This window comes from Ranitomeya imitator, chromosome 3, assembly GCF_032444005.1.
Source record: "Ranitomeya imitator isolate aRanImi1 chromosome 3, aRanImi1.pri, whole genome shotgun sequence".
NCBI lineage: Eukaryota > Metazoa > Chordata > Amphibia > Anura > Dendrobatidae > Ranitomeya > Ranitomeya imitator.
This window is the reverse complement of record NC_091284.1, coordinates 35,940,982-35,954,865: the sequence shown is the minus strand read 5'-3', so window position 1 is coordinate 35,954,865 and position 13,884 is coordinate 35,940,982. Positions and strand designations below refer to the sequence as shown.

Below are 13,884 nucleotides of genomic sequence, written 5' to 3'. Positions count from 1 at the left end.
GACTCAAGAGTCATCGAAGAAGTCCCTCACTAGCCTGCCTTTTCAAGGTTCACGTCCTTTCGGTTCCAAGCTGGACCAAATTATTAAGGACACCACTGGTGGCACCAGTCCCCTTCTCCAGACCTCACCTACTTCCCCTTAGGCGGCTACTTTGGTCTTTTCGACCTTTCTCGTAGTTTGCGGCATCAGATTCTTCTTCGCAACTGCAGAGGCCACAAGAGAAGAAGGTTTTCTTCGGCTCACTCTTCCCTGGCGTGCCCGCTACTCCTAAGGTGGATTCTCTAGGTCCAGGACTGGAAGTTCCACTTAGGCATGACCCACGACTAGACCCCAGCCCGTTTCTCAGACTGGGCAACCGTCTCCTGTTCCTCAGGGACGTCTGGGTCTCCTCAGCAGAGGTCGCATGGGCCAGGGCACCTGTTCCCTCTAGACACAAAATCTTCTTTTCACGGTCCTGGGATCGTTTCCTTCAAATCCCAACCTACGAGAGACCCCGCTCTAGTCCCGGTTTTTCTTTACTGCCATTGTTTCCCTCCTTAAATCCGGAGTAATCGTTCCCGTCCCAGAACAGGAACGGTTCACAGGCTTCTCTTCGAATCTTTTTGTACTGACAGAGAACGACAAGGGTCGTCCCAGTCCAGATCTCAATTTGCTGAACAAGAAGTTTCGTCGGAGACACTTCAGGACGATATCCCCTCGTTCAGTAATCGCTTCCATGGAGGCTCAGGAATTTCGGTTTCAGGCTCCCGAAAGTCTATCCATCTTTCCCGACATTCTAACTGTTGCGGGTGGCTCGTCAACAGGAAGAAGTTCCTTCTTGTTCAGCGCCTCGTATCTCCGGGCATGTTCTTCGACACTTGTCGGACCAGAGTCTTCCTTCCCGAAGACAAGATATCCCTCCTTTGTCAGGAAGTTCACTTGCTCCAGGGTTCTCGGCTCCCCTCCTTTCCGATGGGCCTTAAAGGCCCTAAGGAGGTTGGTTGCAACATCGGAAGCAATTTTCCCTTCGCCCGTTTCATTCAAGACTTCTTCAGCAGGCTGTTCTATCACAGGGGACAGGTCTGTCTTCTCCCTGCATCGTCCGATCCGGTTTTCTCCCGGGTCAAATGGTTCCTCGACTGGTGGCCGAGGTCACTTCTCTTATCCCAGAGTAGATCCTTCTCAGCATATCCTTCCTTCCAGTTCCCTGGCAGGTGGTGACGACGGGCGCCAGCCCGCTCGGCGGAGGCGCGGGGCTTTGTCTCCTGTTCTTTCAGGGTTGTTGGTCGGCGCAGGAGTCCTCTTTGCCGATCAGTGTTCTCGAGTTCCGGATCATCTTTCCGTCTTGCCTTCACTGGGTAAGGATTCTCAGCAGCCTGCCAATTCGAACCCAGACAGACAATGACACAGCAGTGGCATACGTCTACCACCAGGGGTGGACTCGGCGTTCTCTGGCCTCGGCCGAGATTCCAGGATCCTCCTTTGGACAGAGGCAACGGTCCTGGTGAGCTCCGCAGTGCATGTCCCCGGCGTGGACATTTAGGCCGCCGACTTCCTCGGCTTCGAGGGCCTCGCGGCAGGGGAATGGTACTTCAGGAGGTTTCCCGTCGGATTGCTCTTCGATGGGGGACTCCAAAGGTGGACCTCATGGCGTCCCGATTGAACAGGAGGTCCCTCGGGTCGGCCCAGGGTCCCGTGATCCCCTCACAGTGGTGTTGACATTTTGGCCATTCCTTGGTCGCAGTTCCTGCTCCCCTATCGGTTCCCACCCCTTCCATTGCTTTCCAAGCTGTCGAAAAAGATCAAGGCGGGATGGGTGCCGGTCATTCTGATCGTCCCGGATTGACCCTGGAGGTCTTGGTTTGCAGACATCGTCTATCTTCTCGCGGACACCCCTGGTGCCTTCCAAACAGACCCGATCTGCTGTCTCAGGGTCCGATCTGCCACCCGAATTATCGGTCGCTCAGTTTAACGGCGTGGATGTGGACTCCACTGTTTTTAAGAGTGTCCGGCCTTTCGGCCCGGATGAGTCACACTATAATCCAGGCTAGGAAGCCTTCGTCTTCTTCCAGGATCTACTATTGTACCTGGAAGGCTTACTTTCGCTGATGCGAGTCCAACCGCTTTTCACCTATGTCCCTTTTCCCTGCCTTCCATTTGGTTTTCCTTCAGGCAGGACTGGATTCGGGCTTCGCTCTCAGTTCTCAAAAGGGCCAGGTTCCTGCGCTCTTCTTCCCTTTTAAGAAGACTTTATCTCCTCAGCCACAGGTTAAGACTTTCCTTCAAGGAGTAGTCCACGCTGTCCCTCCGTTCAGGGCCTCTGTGGATTCATGGGATTTAAAGGTTGTGTTGGTTGTTCTTAGGGGTTCCCCCCTTTGAGCCTCTCAGGGAGTTTTCCCTGTCAGTTCTATCTCGGAAGGTGGCTTTTCTCAGGTCCATCTCTTCGATCCGCCGCGTTTTTGAGTTGACGGCCATTTCCTGCCGTCCTCCTTTCTTGATATTTCCACCAGGATAAGGTGGTCCCAGGCCTCCGCCTTCCTTCCTTTCTCGAGGTGGTTTTCATCTTTCCACCTCAACGAGGACTTCGTTCTACCTTCCTTTTGTCCAGCTCCGACTCATCCTCTGGAGCGATCGTTGAACAGGCTGGACCTCGTCAGGGCAGTGAGGATCTCCCTGGCTAGCACGGCCGCTTTCCGAAAGATGGATTCTCTTTTCGCCATCCCTGATGGCGTGCGTAGAGGCCTGCCGGCTTCCAAGGCGACGATTGCTCACTCGATCAGAATGGCAATTTTGGAAGCTTACCGGGTCAAGCACAGAGGGCCCCCTCCTGAGATGAAGGCTCACTCTACCCGGGCAGTCAGCGCTTCCAGTGCGGTACGTCACAGGGCTTTCGCCGACGGCTTTGCAAAGCGGCAACCTGGTCTTCCATCCACACGTTTCGCCGAACTACGGCGGACTCCAGCCTGGGCAGAAGGATCCTGCAGGCAGCAGTGGTGAGTCCTCTGGCCTGATGGAAGTCTGTTTTTTCCCACCCCAGGGACTGCTTTGGGACGTCCCATGGTTCCTGTGTCCCCCAATGAAAGGCGATAGAGAAAACAGGATTTTTGGTTGCTTACCGTAAAATCTGTTTCTCGGAGCCTTCATTGGGGGACACAGCACCCTCCCAAGTTGAACAGCTCTGTTTACTGTCTACGTTTGAGTTCTTTGAACACTCTGAGTGTTTGAAGCTGTTAATCTGTGAAGCGCCATGGATTTTGTTGGCGCTATATAAAGTTTATTATTATATTATCCTTCTCTTTTACACGTTGCTTCTCCTACTGCTTTCTCACTAACTGAAGATCCTACTTCCTGTCGGTAGGGTGTACACTGCAGAGGAGGAGCTAACTTTTTATTTGCATAGTGTCAGCCTCCTAGTGGCAGCAGCATACACCCATGGTTCCTGTGTCCCCCAATGAAGGCTCCGAGAAACAGATTTTACGGTAAGCAACCAAAAATCCTGTTTTTGGGCCGCCGCCGCTCTTTGCCTTTTTTTTGGAAGCCGCCGCTCTCTGCTTCTTTTGGGCGCCGCCGCTCTCTGTCTCCCTTTTGGGGCGCGGCCGCTCTCTGCCTCCCTTTTGGGGCGCTACTGCTCTCTGCCTCCTTATTTATGGCGCCGCCGCTCTCTGCCTCATTTTTGGACGCCGTTGCGTTCAGTCTCCTTTTCCAGGCGCTGACGCTCTCTGCCTATTTTTGCCCGCCGCTGCTCTCTACCTCCTTTTTGGGCGCCGTTGCTTTCCACCTCCTTTTCCAGGTGCTGCCGCTCTCTGCCTATTTTGGCCCGCCGCCGCTTTCAACCTCCTTTTGGGGGCGCTGACGCTTTCTGCCTCCTCTTCCGGGCTCTGCCGCTTTCTGCCTATTTTGCCCGCCGCCGCCGCTTTGTACCTCCTTTTGGGGGCGCTGATGCTTTCTGTCTCCTCTTCCGGGCTCTGCCGCTCTCTGCCTATTGTGGCCTGCCGCTTCTTTCTACCTCCTTTTGGGGGTGCTGACGCTTTCTGCTTCCTCTTCCGGGCTCTGCCGCTCTCTGCCTATTGTGGCCTGCCGCTTCTTTCTACCTCCTTTTGGGGGCGCTGATGCTTTCTGCCTCCTCTTCCGGGCTCTGCCGCTCTCTGCCTATTGTGGCCTGCCGCTTCTTTCTACCTCCTTTTGGGGGTGCTGACGCTTTCTGCTTCCTCTTCCGGGCTCTGCCGCTCTCTGCCTGTTGTGGCCTGCCGCTTCTTTCTACCTCCTTTTGGGGGCGCTGACACTTTCTGCTTCCTCTTCTGGGCTCTGCTGCTCTCTGCCTATTGTGGCCCGCCGCCGCTTTCTACCTCCTTTTGGGGGCACTGATGCTTTCTGCCTCCTCTTCCGGGCTCAGCCGCTCTCTGCCTATTGTGGCCTGCCGCTTCTTTCTACCTCCTTTTGGGGGCGCTGACACTTTCTGCCTCCTCTTCCTGGCTCAGCCGCTCTCTGCCTATTTTGGCCCGCCGTCACTCCCTACCTCCTTTTTGGGCGCCGTTTCTTTCCGCTTCCTTTTCCGGGTGCCGCCGCTCTCTGCCTCTTGCACAGGTGCTCGACATTGACCTCGTATAGGAGTAATCTGTTTTCTCTTCTCCAGAGCTTACATCTGACAAAGCTGGATTATCTGGTACTGCAGTATGGACATGCGAATGCACTACTCGGTATTGGACAGTGTGTGGTAAGCATTTAAAATTTACTAAGATCAGTAAAAAAAAATATAAATCGATATGGTCTTCAACATCAATGTTTTTGTGGCATATGCACTACAGTTTTTGCTTTTTCTGTACCACCTTAAAAAATGGTGGGGCATGCAGATTCACCATGAAGTTTTCCCTGTACTATCAGGAAGGTGATAGATGTTACTTGATAAGTCGGTGACGCTATGAGTGAGTGATCGGAGTCAATCACTGTCACCTCCACCTATTGCTGGTATTGTCCATGCACCCAGCACACACCATCCTAGTGATGCCCCGCCATTGTTTGTGATATCGCACCTTTTATCAGTAATATTTGCGCCATTTACCTCTGAAAGATCGCGGATGTACTGCCAAAGTGACGACCAAGACCGGCGAGGAGAAGAGAGACCAGGCTGGAGCAGGAACCCATTCCCTCACTATGGCAGTTATATTTGGCTACTTAATTTAACCATGAGTCAAGTGAATTTTTCTCGCTGTACCATTAAAAAAAAGAAAATAAAAAAAAAAATTTGCTAATTTGTTTAATTTTTGCAGGAGCTGGCAAAGGCTGAAGACGAGTTGAAAGAAATTATACAACATCACTCCAAGGAGAGGTTCAACTGCTTGGCTTTTTATGGAATTGGAAATGTGTATTTTAAGCAAAATCGGTAAGTTTATATGTAGAAAAAAAACTACCGTATATATTTTTTATTTATAACCTCCTTTGATGTTTCCTGAAAGTTGGAGGAATGTAGGCCCTAAACACAGTGGTCATTTTCCTTTTTTTTCCTCCCCTTCTTCCAAGAGCCATAATCTTTTTTTTTTTTTTTTTCTTCTTCTTTTTTTTTTCTTAGTTTTCCGTCCGCTTGTGTTGCCATTTTCCGAGACCCTTGAAATTTTCATTTTTCGGATATGGCCCATTTTTTTTATGCCCTGAGCTGTTGTTTTACTGATACCATTTTGAGATATATACAATGTTTTGATCGCCTCTTACTGCATTTAATTTCAGTGTTGCAGCAAAAAAACAGTAATTCAGGAATTTCTATTTTTTCTTCTCTTGTTATGCTGTTTACCAGTTTGGATTAATTTATTTAATATTTTGATACATCGGACCTTTACAAACGCAGCAATATCAAATGTGTGGGGTTTTTACCCTAGTTAGTTTATTTTTAATGGGGCATAAAAGGGTGATTTGAACTTGTTTTTCTCCTTCGCCTCATTGGGGGACACAGACCGTGGGTGTATGCTGCTGCCACTAGGAGGCTGACACTAAATGATACAAACAAAGTTCTCTCCTCCCCTGCAGTATACACCCTCCTGCTGGCTCTCAGCTCCTCCCCTGCAGTATACACCCTCCTGCTGGCTCTCAGCTCCTCCTCTGCAGTATACACCCTCCTGCTGGCTCTCGGCTCCTCCCCTGCAGTATACACCCTCCTGCTGGCTCTCAGCTCCTCCCCTGCAGTATACACCCTCCTGCTGGCTCTCCGCTCCTCCCCTGCAGTATACACCCTCCTGCTGGCTCTCGGCTCCTCCCCTGCAGTATATACCATCCTGCTGTCTCTCAGCTCCTCCCCTGCAGTATACACCCTCCTGCTGGCTCTCAGCTCCTCCCCTGCAGTATACACCCTCCTGCTGGCTCTCAGCTCCTCCCCTGCAGTATACACCCTCCTGCTGGCTCTCAGCTCCTCCCCTGCAGTATACACCCTCCTGCTGACTCTGAGCTAACCAGTTCTTGCTTAGTGTCTGTAGGAGGCACACAGGGTCTGGTTCAGACCCCAACATTTTTATTTTTTTGTTTACTTTTCTATAAATTTTTAATTAACGGAGTGAAGGGGGCGACGGATCCTTTCAAGTTTCCGATCTCCCCCAAATCATCAACAGGCGAGCACGGTCCCCCTCACCAGAGATTCCTGCGCTTCGCCATTCGCAAACAGCATTTTCAATTCCCGGCGCTGCCCTTCGGCTTCGCTACGGCCCCCAGTGTTCACAAAGGTCATGGCGGTTGTTATGTCCATCCTGCACTCTCAGGGCGTGATCGTTCTGCCCTATCTGGATGACCTGTTAAACAAGGGTCCGTCTTTCCACGACTGCGCGGAGTCCGTTCGCATTACTTGCGATACCCTTTCTTGCCTGGGCTGGCTGATAAACTTGAGCAAATCCTCTCCTGTCCCAGCCCAACAGATTTCCTTTCTAGGAATGTACCTGGACCAGTCTCGGGGGTTGGTAATTCTCCCTCCAGACAAGGTCTTAGCCCTTCAACAAGGAGCCTGAGGACTTTGTCAGTCTTCCCCTTACTCCATCTGGTTTGCAATGAGGGTACTAGGAAAGATGGTGGCCGCAATGGAAGCGGTCCCTTTTGCCCAACTGCACCTTTGTTCCTCTACAACATGCCCTTCTGGCTGTTTGGGACAGAAACAAATTCTCTCTCGACCGCAGTTGCCACTTGTCCCTGCAGGTCAGACAGGCTCTCAGGTGGTGGACGTTGTACTCTTCCCTCAATCGGGAGAAGTCTTTCCTACCCGTTCAATGGCTGTTGGGGACTACCAATGCCAGTCTTTCGGGCTGGGGAGCAATCTTCCACTATCACACTGCTCAGGGCCGCTGGTCAATTCAGGATCGAAGCTACTGATCAACGTTCTGGAGATCTGTGCTATTCGGCTGGCCCTGCAACAGTTCCATCATCTTCTAGCGGGTCACCCCATCCATATTTAATCATACAACGCCATGGCTGTGGCATACATCAATCATCAAGGGGGTACCCGCAGCAGGGCAGCCATGTCAGAGGTAACTCACATCCTTCGATGGACAGAGAACAACCACTCGGTGATCTCAGCTGTGCATATTCCAAGAGTGGAAAACTGGACTGCGGACTTCCTCAGTCGTCAGGGTCTCACCTTGGGGGAGTGGGAGCTCTATCCAGAAGTCTTCAACCAGATTTGTCTTCGCTGGGGGATCCCAGATGTGGACTTCATGGTGTCCAGAGTGAATGCCAAGGTTCTCCAGTTTATAGCGAGGTCTCGAGATCCGAGAGCTATCAATGTTGATGCTCTGGTTCTTTCGTTGCGCCAATTCTGCCTTCCATACATTTTTTTCCCCTCTACCGTTACTCCCCAGTGTAATCAGGAAGATCAAGGCGGAAGGAGTACCAGTGATTCTGGTCGCTCCCGATTGGCCAGGCCGTGCATGGTTCGCAGAGTTGGTACGCCTTGTTGCCGACATGCCCTGGAGACTGCCAGATCTGCTCTCCCAGGACCCGATCTACTACCAGAACTCAGGGGCCCTGTGTTTAACGGCGTGGCCGTTAAATCCTGGGTCTTGATCCAGACTGGGTTTTCTCAACAGGTCATTTCCACTATGGGTAGTGCTCGTAAACCCACATCGGCCCGTATCGATCACCGTACCTGGAAGACATTTTTTGCGTGGTGCAATGATCGTGGTCTTTCCCCTCTCGTTTTCTCAGTTCCCACTATTTTAGAGTTCCTACAGGCCAGTCTGGACTCTGGTCTGGCACTGAGCTCTCTCAAGGGCCAAATCTCCGCTGTATCGGTCTTGAGGGAAAAGCCGCCATCTTGGAACAGGCATATTAACAGATTGGCGTGACTCCATTTTGTCTCCTGGTCACAGGTCTGCAGTGAGTGCTTCTGGCCCCCACCTTTCCTAATGAATAAAGTTCCTATTAGTATGCTAACGGGTTGAGCTCAGTGTAAACTGTAGACGGTATTTCAAAGCTCAATGAGGAAACCACGCCAGCAGGGGGCTTGGAAATGCTTGGGGGCTTAATTAAAACACGCATGCCAAGTGGCCACTGGATACACATCTATTATGGCAGCCCAGTCGAACCGTCTCCAACATGGAATTGTGAATTATGGACGCATCGTCCGAGGTACAGGCTCATAAAAAAAAAAAATTTTCTCCTTGCCCTAAAGAAATTGTGCATCCAACAGTGCGACTCCCGTGGCGGTGGGAGGCCTGAAACCCGAGATATAGAGATCAGCCTCCCACAGGGACCGAATGGGTCCAGGTTTGATCCCAGTACGACCGGCAGAACAAACCACAGGCGCTGGTACTGCCCGTGTGCTGATCCGATCATCCTGAGGGAAGTTATCCCATTTATTAGAAATTGGAATAAATCTTGCAGGGAGGCAGAGGGGGTGGAGATTGCTAAGCCCACCCAGCTGCAGGCAGGGGGGCTCAGCCAGGTTTAAGAAGAAGCTGAGGTCACTGGGAGAGTCTCACTCCACAGAAGAAGATGATGATGACATCTTAAGGAACAGGGTATGCCAGCCAGAGGGGAGCAAGCACACGCTTTCTGGGAGCTGCCCGGCAACTAAGTTTTGGGACCTGCAGAATGCTGCGCCCCCCCGGCTTCCACAAGCGACCTTCAACCTGGTAAATTGACCTCCAGCTTTATACCTTTAAGCCTTGTATTATTATTGTTATATTGTACTCTGACTTTAACTCTTGATATATTGTTATTGTATATTTCTTGTAAGTATCTAGTGCGCCCTTAAGGCAATTAAATCATAAATTAATTTTGGGCTGATACTTTTACTCTGATTGTGAATCTTAGAATACCCAGTGTGGGTAACAGGGCAGTCTCCCCGGCGGCCATTTGCTCTAGGTGCAGTTCCTTTACTGACCTGAGAGACAAAGGGGGCGCCGGAGAGCTGGGCCTGTATAGTGACGTCACGGATTGGTGACGTGGGAGGAAGGGGTAATCCTTCACAGCGTGGTGCAATGATCGTGGTCTTTCCCCTCTCGTTTTCTCAGTTCCCACTATTTTAGAGTTCCTACAGGCCAGTCTGGTCTCTGGTCTGGCACTCAGCTCTCTCAAGGGCCAAATCTCCGCTCTATCGGTCTTACTTCAGAGACGCATCGCGTCAAAACTCCAGGTGAAGAGCTTTCTTCAGGGGGTGTCGCATGTCGCTCCTCCCTATCGCATGCCTTTAGAGCCTTGGGACCTCAACTTGGTTCTAAGTGCCCTTACCACCCTTTGAACCGCTTAAGGAGATTTCGCTGGTTTTTCTGTCCTGAAAGGTTGCCTTCCTTGTGGTGATCACATCAATCAGAAGATTTTCGGCGTTAGTCGCCTTATCCTGCCGGGCGCCTTTCCTTAATTTCCATCAGGACAAGATTGTCCTCAGGCCATCGCCGTCTTTTTTGCCAAAGGTCGTTTCGTCCTTCCATCTTAACGAGGACATTGTTCTTCCTTCCTTTTGTCTGGCCCCTATTGACAGGGTTGAAAGAGCTCTTCACACTCTGGACCTGGTCCGAGCTCTCCGAAGGTACGTCTCAAGCACCGCGTCCTTCAGACGAACAGATGGTCTGTTCGTTCCCCCGGAAGGTTACAGGAACAGTTTTGCTACTTCTAAGTCTGCAATAGCCAGGTGGATTCGTTCCACCATTCAGGAGTCATACCGAGTCAGAAGTCTGCCCATCCCAGTGGGGATCAGAGCACACTCCACTCGAGCGATGGGGGCTTCTTGGGCCGTTCGGCATCAGGCAATGGAGGAACAGGTCTGTAAAGCTGCGACTTGGTCCAGTTTACATATCTTAGCAAAACACTATAATATTCACTCTCAGGCTTTAGCGGATGCGAGTCTGGGCAGAAGAATTCTGCAGGCAGCGGTGGCGCACATTTAGGCAGTTGATGCATAGCCTAATCCTTTGCGTTTGTTTTCCCACCCAATGGACTGCTTTCGGACATCCCATGGTCTGTGTCCCCCAATGAGGCGAAGGAGAAACAGGGATTTTTGTGTACTCACCGTAAAATCCTTTTCTCTGAGCCACTCATTGGGGGACACAGCACCCACCCTGTTAGTCTCATGGCTTATATGTATTTTTTTGTTCTTTTAAGTTGACATATTGTACTCTTCTATGTTAATGTTTGTTCCTACTGCTTTTGCACCGAACTGGTTCTCTGGGAGCCAGCACGAGGGTGTATACTGCAGAGGAGGAGCTCACTTTTTTGGTGTTTACTTAGTGTCAGCCTCCTAGTGGTAGCAGCATAACACCCATGATCTCTGTCCCCCAATGAGTGGCTCGGAGAAAAGGATTTTACGGTGAGTACACAAAAATCCCTGTTTGTTTTTCTTCCTATTTTTTTTGGTGTTGCATTCAATAGTTCCCTTAGGGGACTTGAAGCTCGATCACCCGATCGCTTGTGCTTATGCATAGGTCATGACAACCCATCAAGCCCCGCGGTCACATCATATATATGATTTTATGTCATTCAGTAAAAAAGTGCATGTTATATTAGGACAGATATTCCTATGACGCCACTAACTCGGTAGGAGAGACCCGAGTGTCGGACGTATGAAACTGGTCCTAGGGGAAAGGATTAAGCGGCTGCCAGATACCGAGTAAAGCTTACCTCTTACAGCAAATGGGTCGCACTGGTTAAAAGCCAATTTTTAAATTTTCGTAATATTAAATGTAAACATAGGAGAACCTTGTGAATCTGGAAAGCAGATAGTGAGTGAGCGAATATAATGGTGTTACATTTACTATTTTTATCAGATTTTCTGATGCCTTAAATCAGTATATAAAGTCCAAGACCATGGTGAATCATAAAATGGTGCCTGGTGTTTTAACTTGGCCGACCACATCTGTTGTCATTGAAGAAACTAGGACTGAAAAATTACTGGTGAGAGATTCATGTTTTTCTTTTTTATTACGTATGTTTTCTTTTCCCCTTTAACATATATTTGCTTATAACCAACCATAGAAAACAGCAGTAACTGTTGGGTTTCTTAAATAATTTACTTTAAGGAATGAAATATTCTCTCTGTGTTCTTGCTCTACGTCAGGCCTTATTCAGATGTTCAGTGTTTTTTTGCATATAAGAAAAAAAAACCTTTTTAATCACCGTGTCAATCAAATTTTCAAAGTTTTTTTGTTTTTAAGGAGGGTCTTTATCTTTGTATTGTCCATGTTGCATTAATTTCATACACAGTAAATAATTTCCATACTGCTGCTGTCAAATACACTAAAACAGAAAGATCTCCAATGACCCATGGAGAGAATACGTCAACTGCCCTTTTCCCATTTTATTTTCTTCCCATGGACTCTCATAAAACAAACAACATGACTACATTATATATAATGTATAATAAATTATATATAATAAATATTATAAATACCGTATTTTTTGGTGTATAAGACGACTGGGCGTATAAGATGACCCCCAACTTATCCATATAAAATATGGAGTTTGGGATATACTCGTCGTATAAGACGGGGGTCATCTTATACGCTGGGTGTCGTCGTATATGGCGTGTGCCGTTCGGATAGTTCCCAGGGTCTGGAGGAGAGGAGACTCTCCTTCAGGCCCTGGGATCCATATTCATGTAAAAAAAAGAAAAGAATAAAAATAAAAAAATAGGGATATACTTGCCTTCCGATGGCCCCCGGCTCTCAGCGGTGCAAGCAGCGGCTTCCGTTCCCAAGCATGCATTGCGCGAAGGACCGGAGATGACGTCGCGGAATATGGATCCCAGGGATTGAAGGAGAGTCTCCTCTCCTCCAGACCCTGGGAACCATCCAGGACCGCTCCCTGCACACGCCGTACCAGGCGTATAAGATGACCCCCGACCTTTGAGAAGATTTTCAGGGGTTAATATTTGAAATGATTTTTGTCTATATATATATATATATATATATATATATATATATATATATATATATATATATATATACCGTATATACTTGAGTATAAGCCAACCCGAGTATAAGCCGACCCCCCTGATTTTGCCACAAAAAACTGGGAAAACCTATTGACTCGAGTATAAGCCTAGGGTGGAAATGCAGCATTTACCGGTGAATTTCAAAAATAAAAATAGATCATTATTTCCCCATAGCTGTGCCATATAGTGCTCTGCACCGTTCATATTTCCCCATAGCTGTGCCCCATATAGTACTCTGCACCGTTCATTTTGTCCCATAGCTGTGCCCCGTATAGTGCTCTGCACCGTTCATTTTGTCCCATAGCTGTGCCCCGTATAGTGCTCTGCACCGTTCATTTTGTCCCATAGCTGTGCCCCATACTGTGCTCGGCACCGTTCATTATTGCTCCATATCTGTGCCCCATATACAATGCTCTGCACCGTTCATTATTGTCCCATAGCTGTGCCCCATACTGTGCTCGGCACCGTTCATTTTGTCCCATAGCTGTGCCCCATACTGTGCTCGGCACCGTTCATTTTGTCCCATATCTGTGCCCTACTGTGCTCGGCACCGTTCATTATTGCCCCATATCTGTGCCCCATATACAATGCTCTGCACCGTTCATTGTGCCCCATATCTGTGCCCCATATAGTGCTCTGCACCGTTCATTGTGCCCCATAGCTGTGCCCCATATACAGTGCTCTGCACCGTTCATTGTGCCCCATAGCTGTGCCCCATATACAGTGCTCTGCACCGTTCATTATTGCCCGATAGCTGTGCCCCATATAGTGCTCTGCACCGTTCATACTGCCCCCATAGCTGTGCCCCATATACAGTGCTCTGCACCGTTCATTGTGCCCCATAGCTGTGCCCCATATACAGTGCTCTGCACCGTTCATTGTGCCCCATAGCTGTGCCCCATATACAGTGCTCTGCACCGTTCATTGTGCCCCATAGCTGTGCCCCATATACAGTGCTCTGCACCGTTCATTGTGCCCCATAGCTGTGCCCCATATACAGTACTCTGCACCGTTCATTGTGCCCCATAGCTGTGCCCCATATAGTGCTCTGCACCGTTCATATTTCCCCATAGATGCTCCACATAAATCTGTGCCGCTGCTGCTGCAATAAAAAAAAAAACACATACTCACCTCTCTTGCTTGCAGCTCCCAGCGTCCGGTCCCGGCGCCTCCATCTTCCTGGCGTCTCTGCTCTGACTGATCAGGCAGAGGGCGCCGCGCACACTATATGCGTCATCGCGCCCTCTGACCTGAACAGTCAGAGCAGAGACGCCGGGAAGATGGAGGCGCCGGGAAGATGGAGCGACGCCCGGCGGCTGGAACGCGGACAGGTGAATATAAAATACTTGCCTAGTCCCAGCGATCCTGACGCTCCCTCTGCCTGTCACAGCTGTCTTCGGTGCCGCAGCCTCTTTCTCTATCAGCGGTCACCGGCACCGCTGATTAGAGAAATGAATACGCGGCTCCACCCCTATGGGAGGTGGAGCCGCCTATTCATTTTTTAATGA

At 49.7% G+C, this 13,884-nt stretch overlaps 1 protein-coding gene across 2 annotated transcripts in view; it reads left to right on the top strand.

Moving 5' to 3' along the window:
• TTC3 (tetratricopeptide repeat domain 3) overlaps positions 1 to 13,884 on the top strand; it is a 200,066-nt gene that overhangs the window by 99,336 nt on the left and 86,846 nt on the right. For both annotated transcript variants that reach the window (XM_069760756.1, XM_069760757.1), the window contains 3 exons: positions 4,613 to 4,693; positions 5,247 to 5,359; positions 11,211 to 11,337. In XM_069760756.1, the coding sequence (XP_069616857.1) occupies positions 4,613 to 4,693; positions 5,247 to 5,359; positions 11,211 to 11,337 (321 nt within the window). The remainder of the gene's footprint in view (positions 1 to 4,612; positions 4,694 to 5,246; positions 5,360 to 11,210; positions 11,338 to 13,884) is intronic.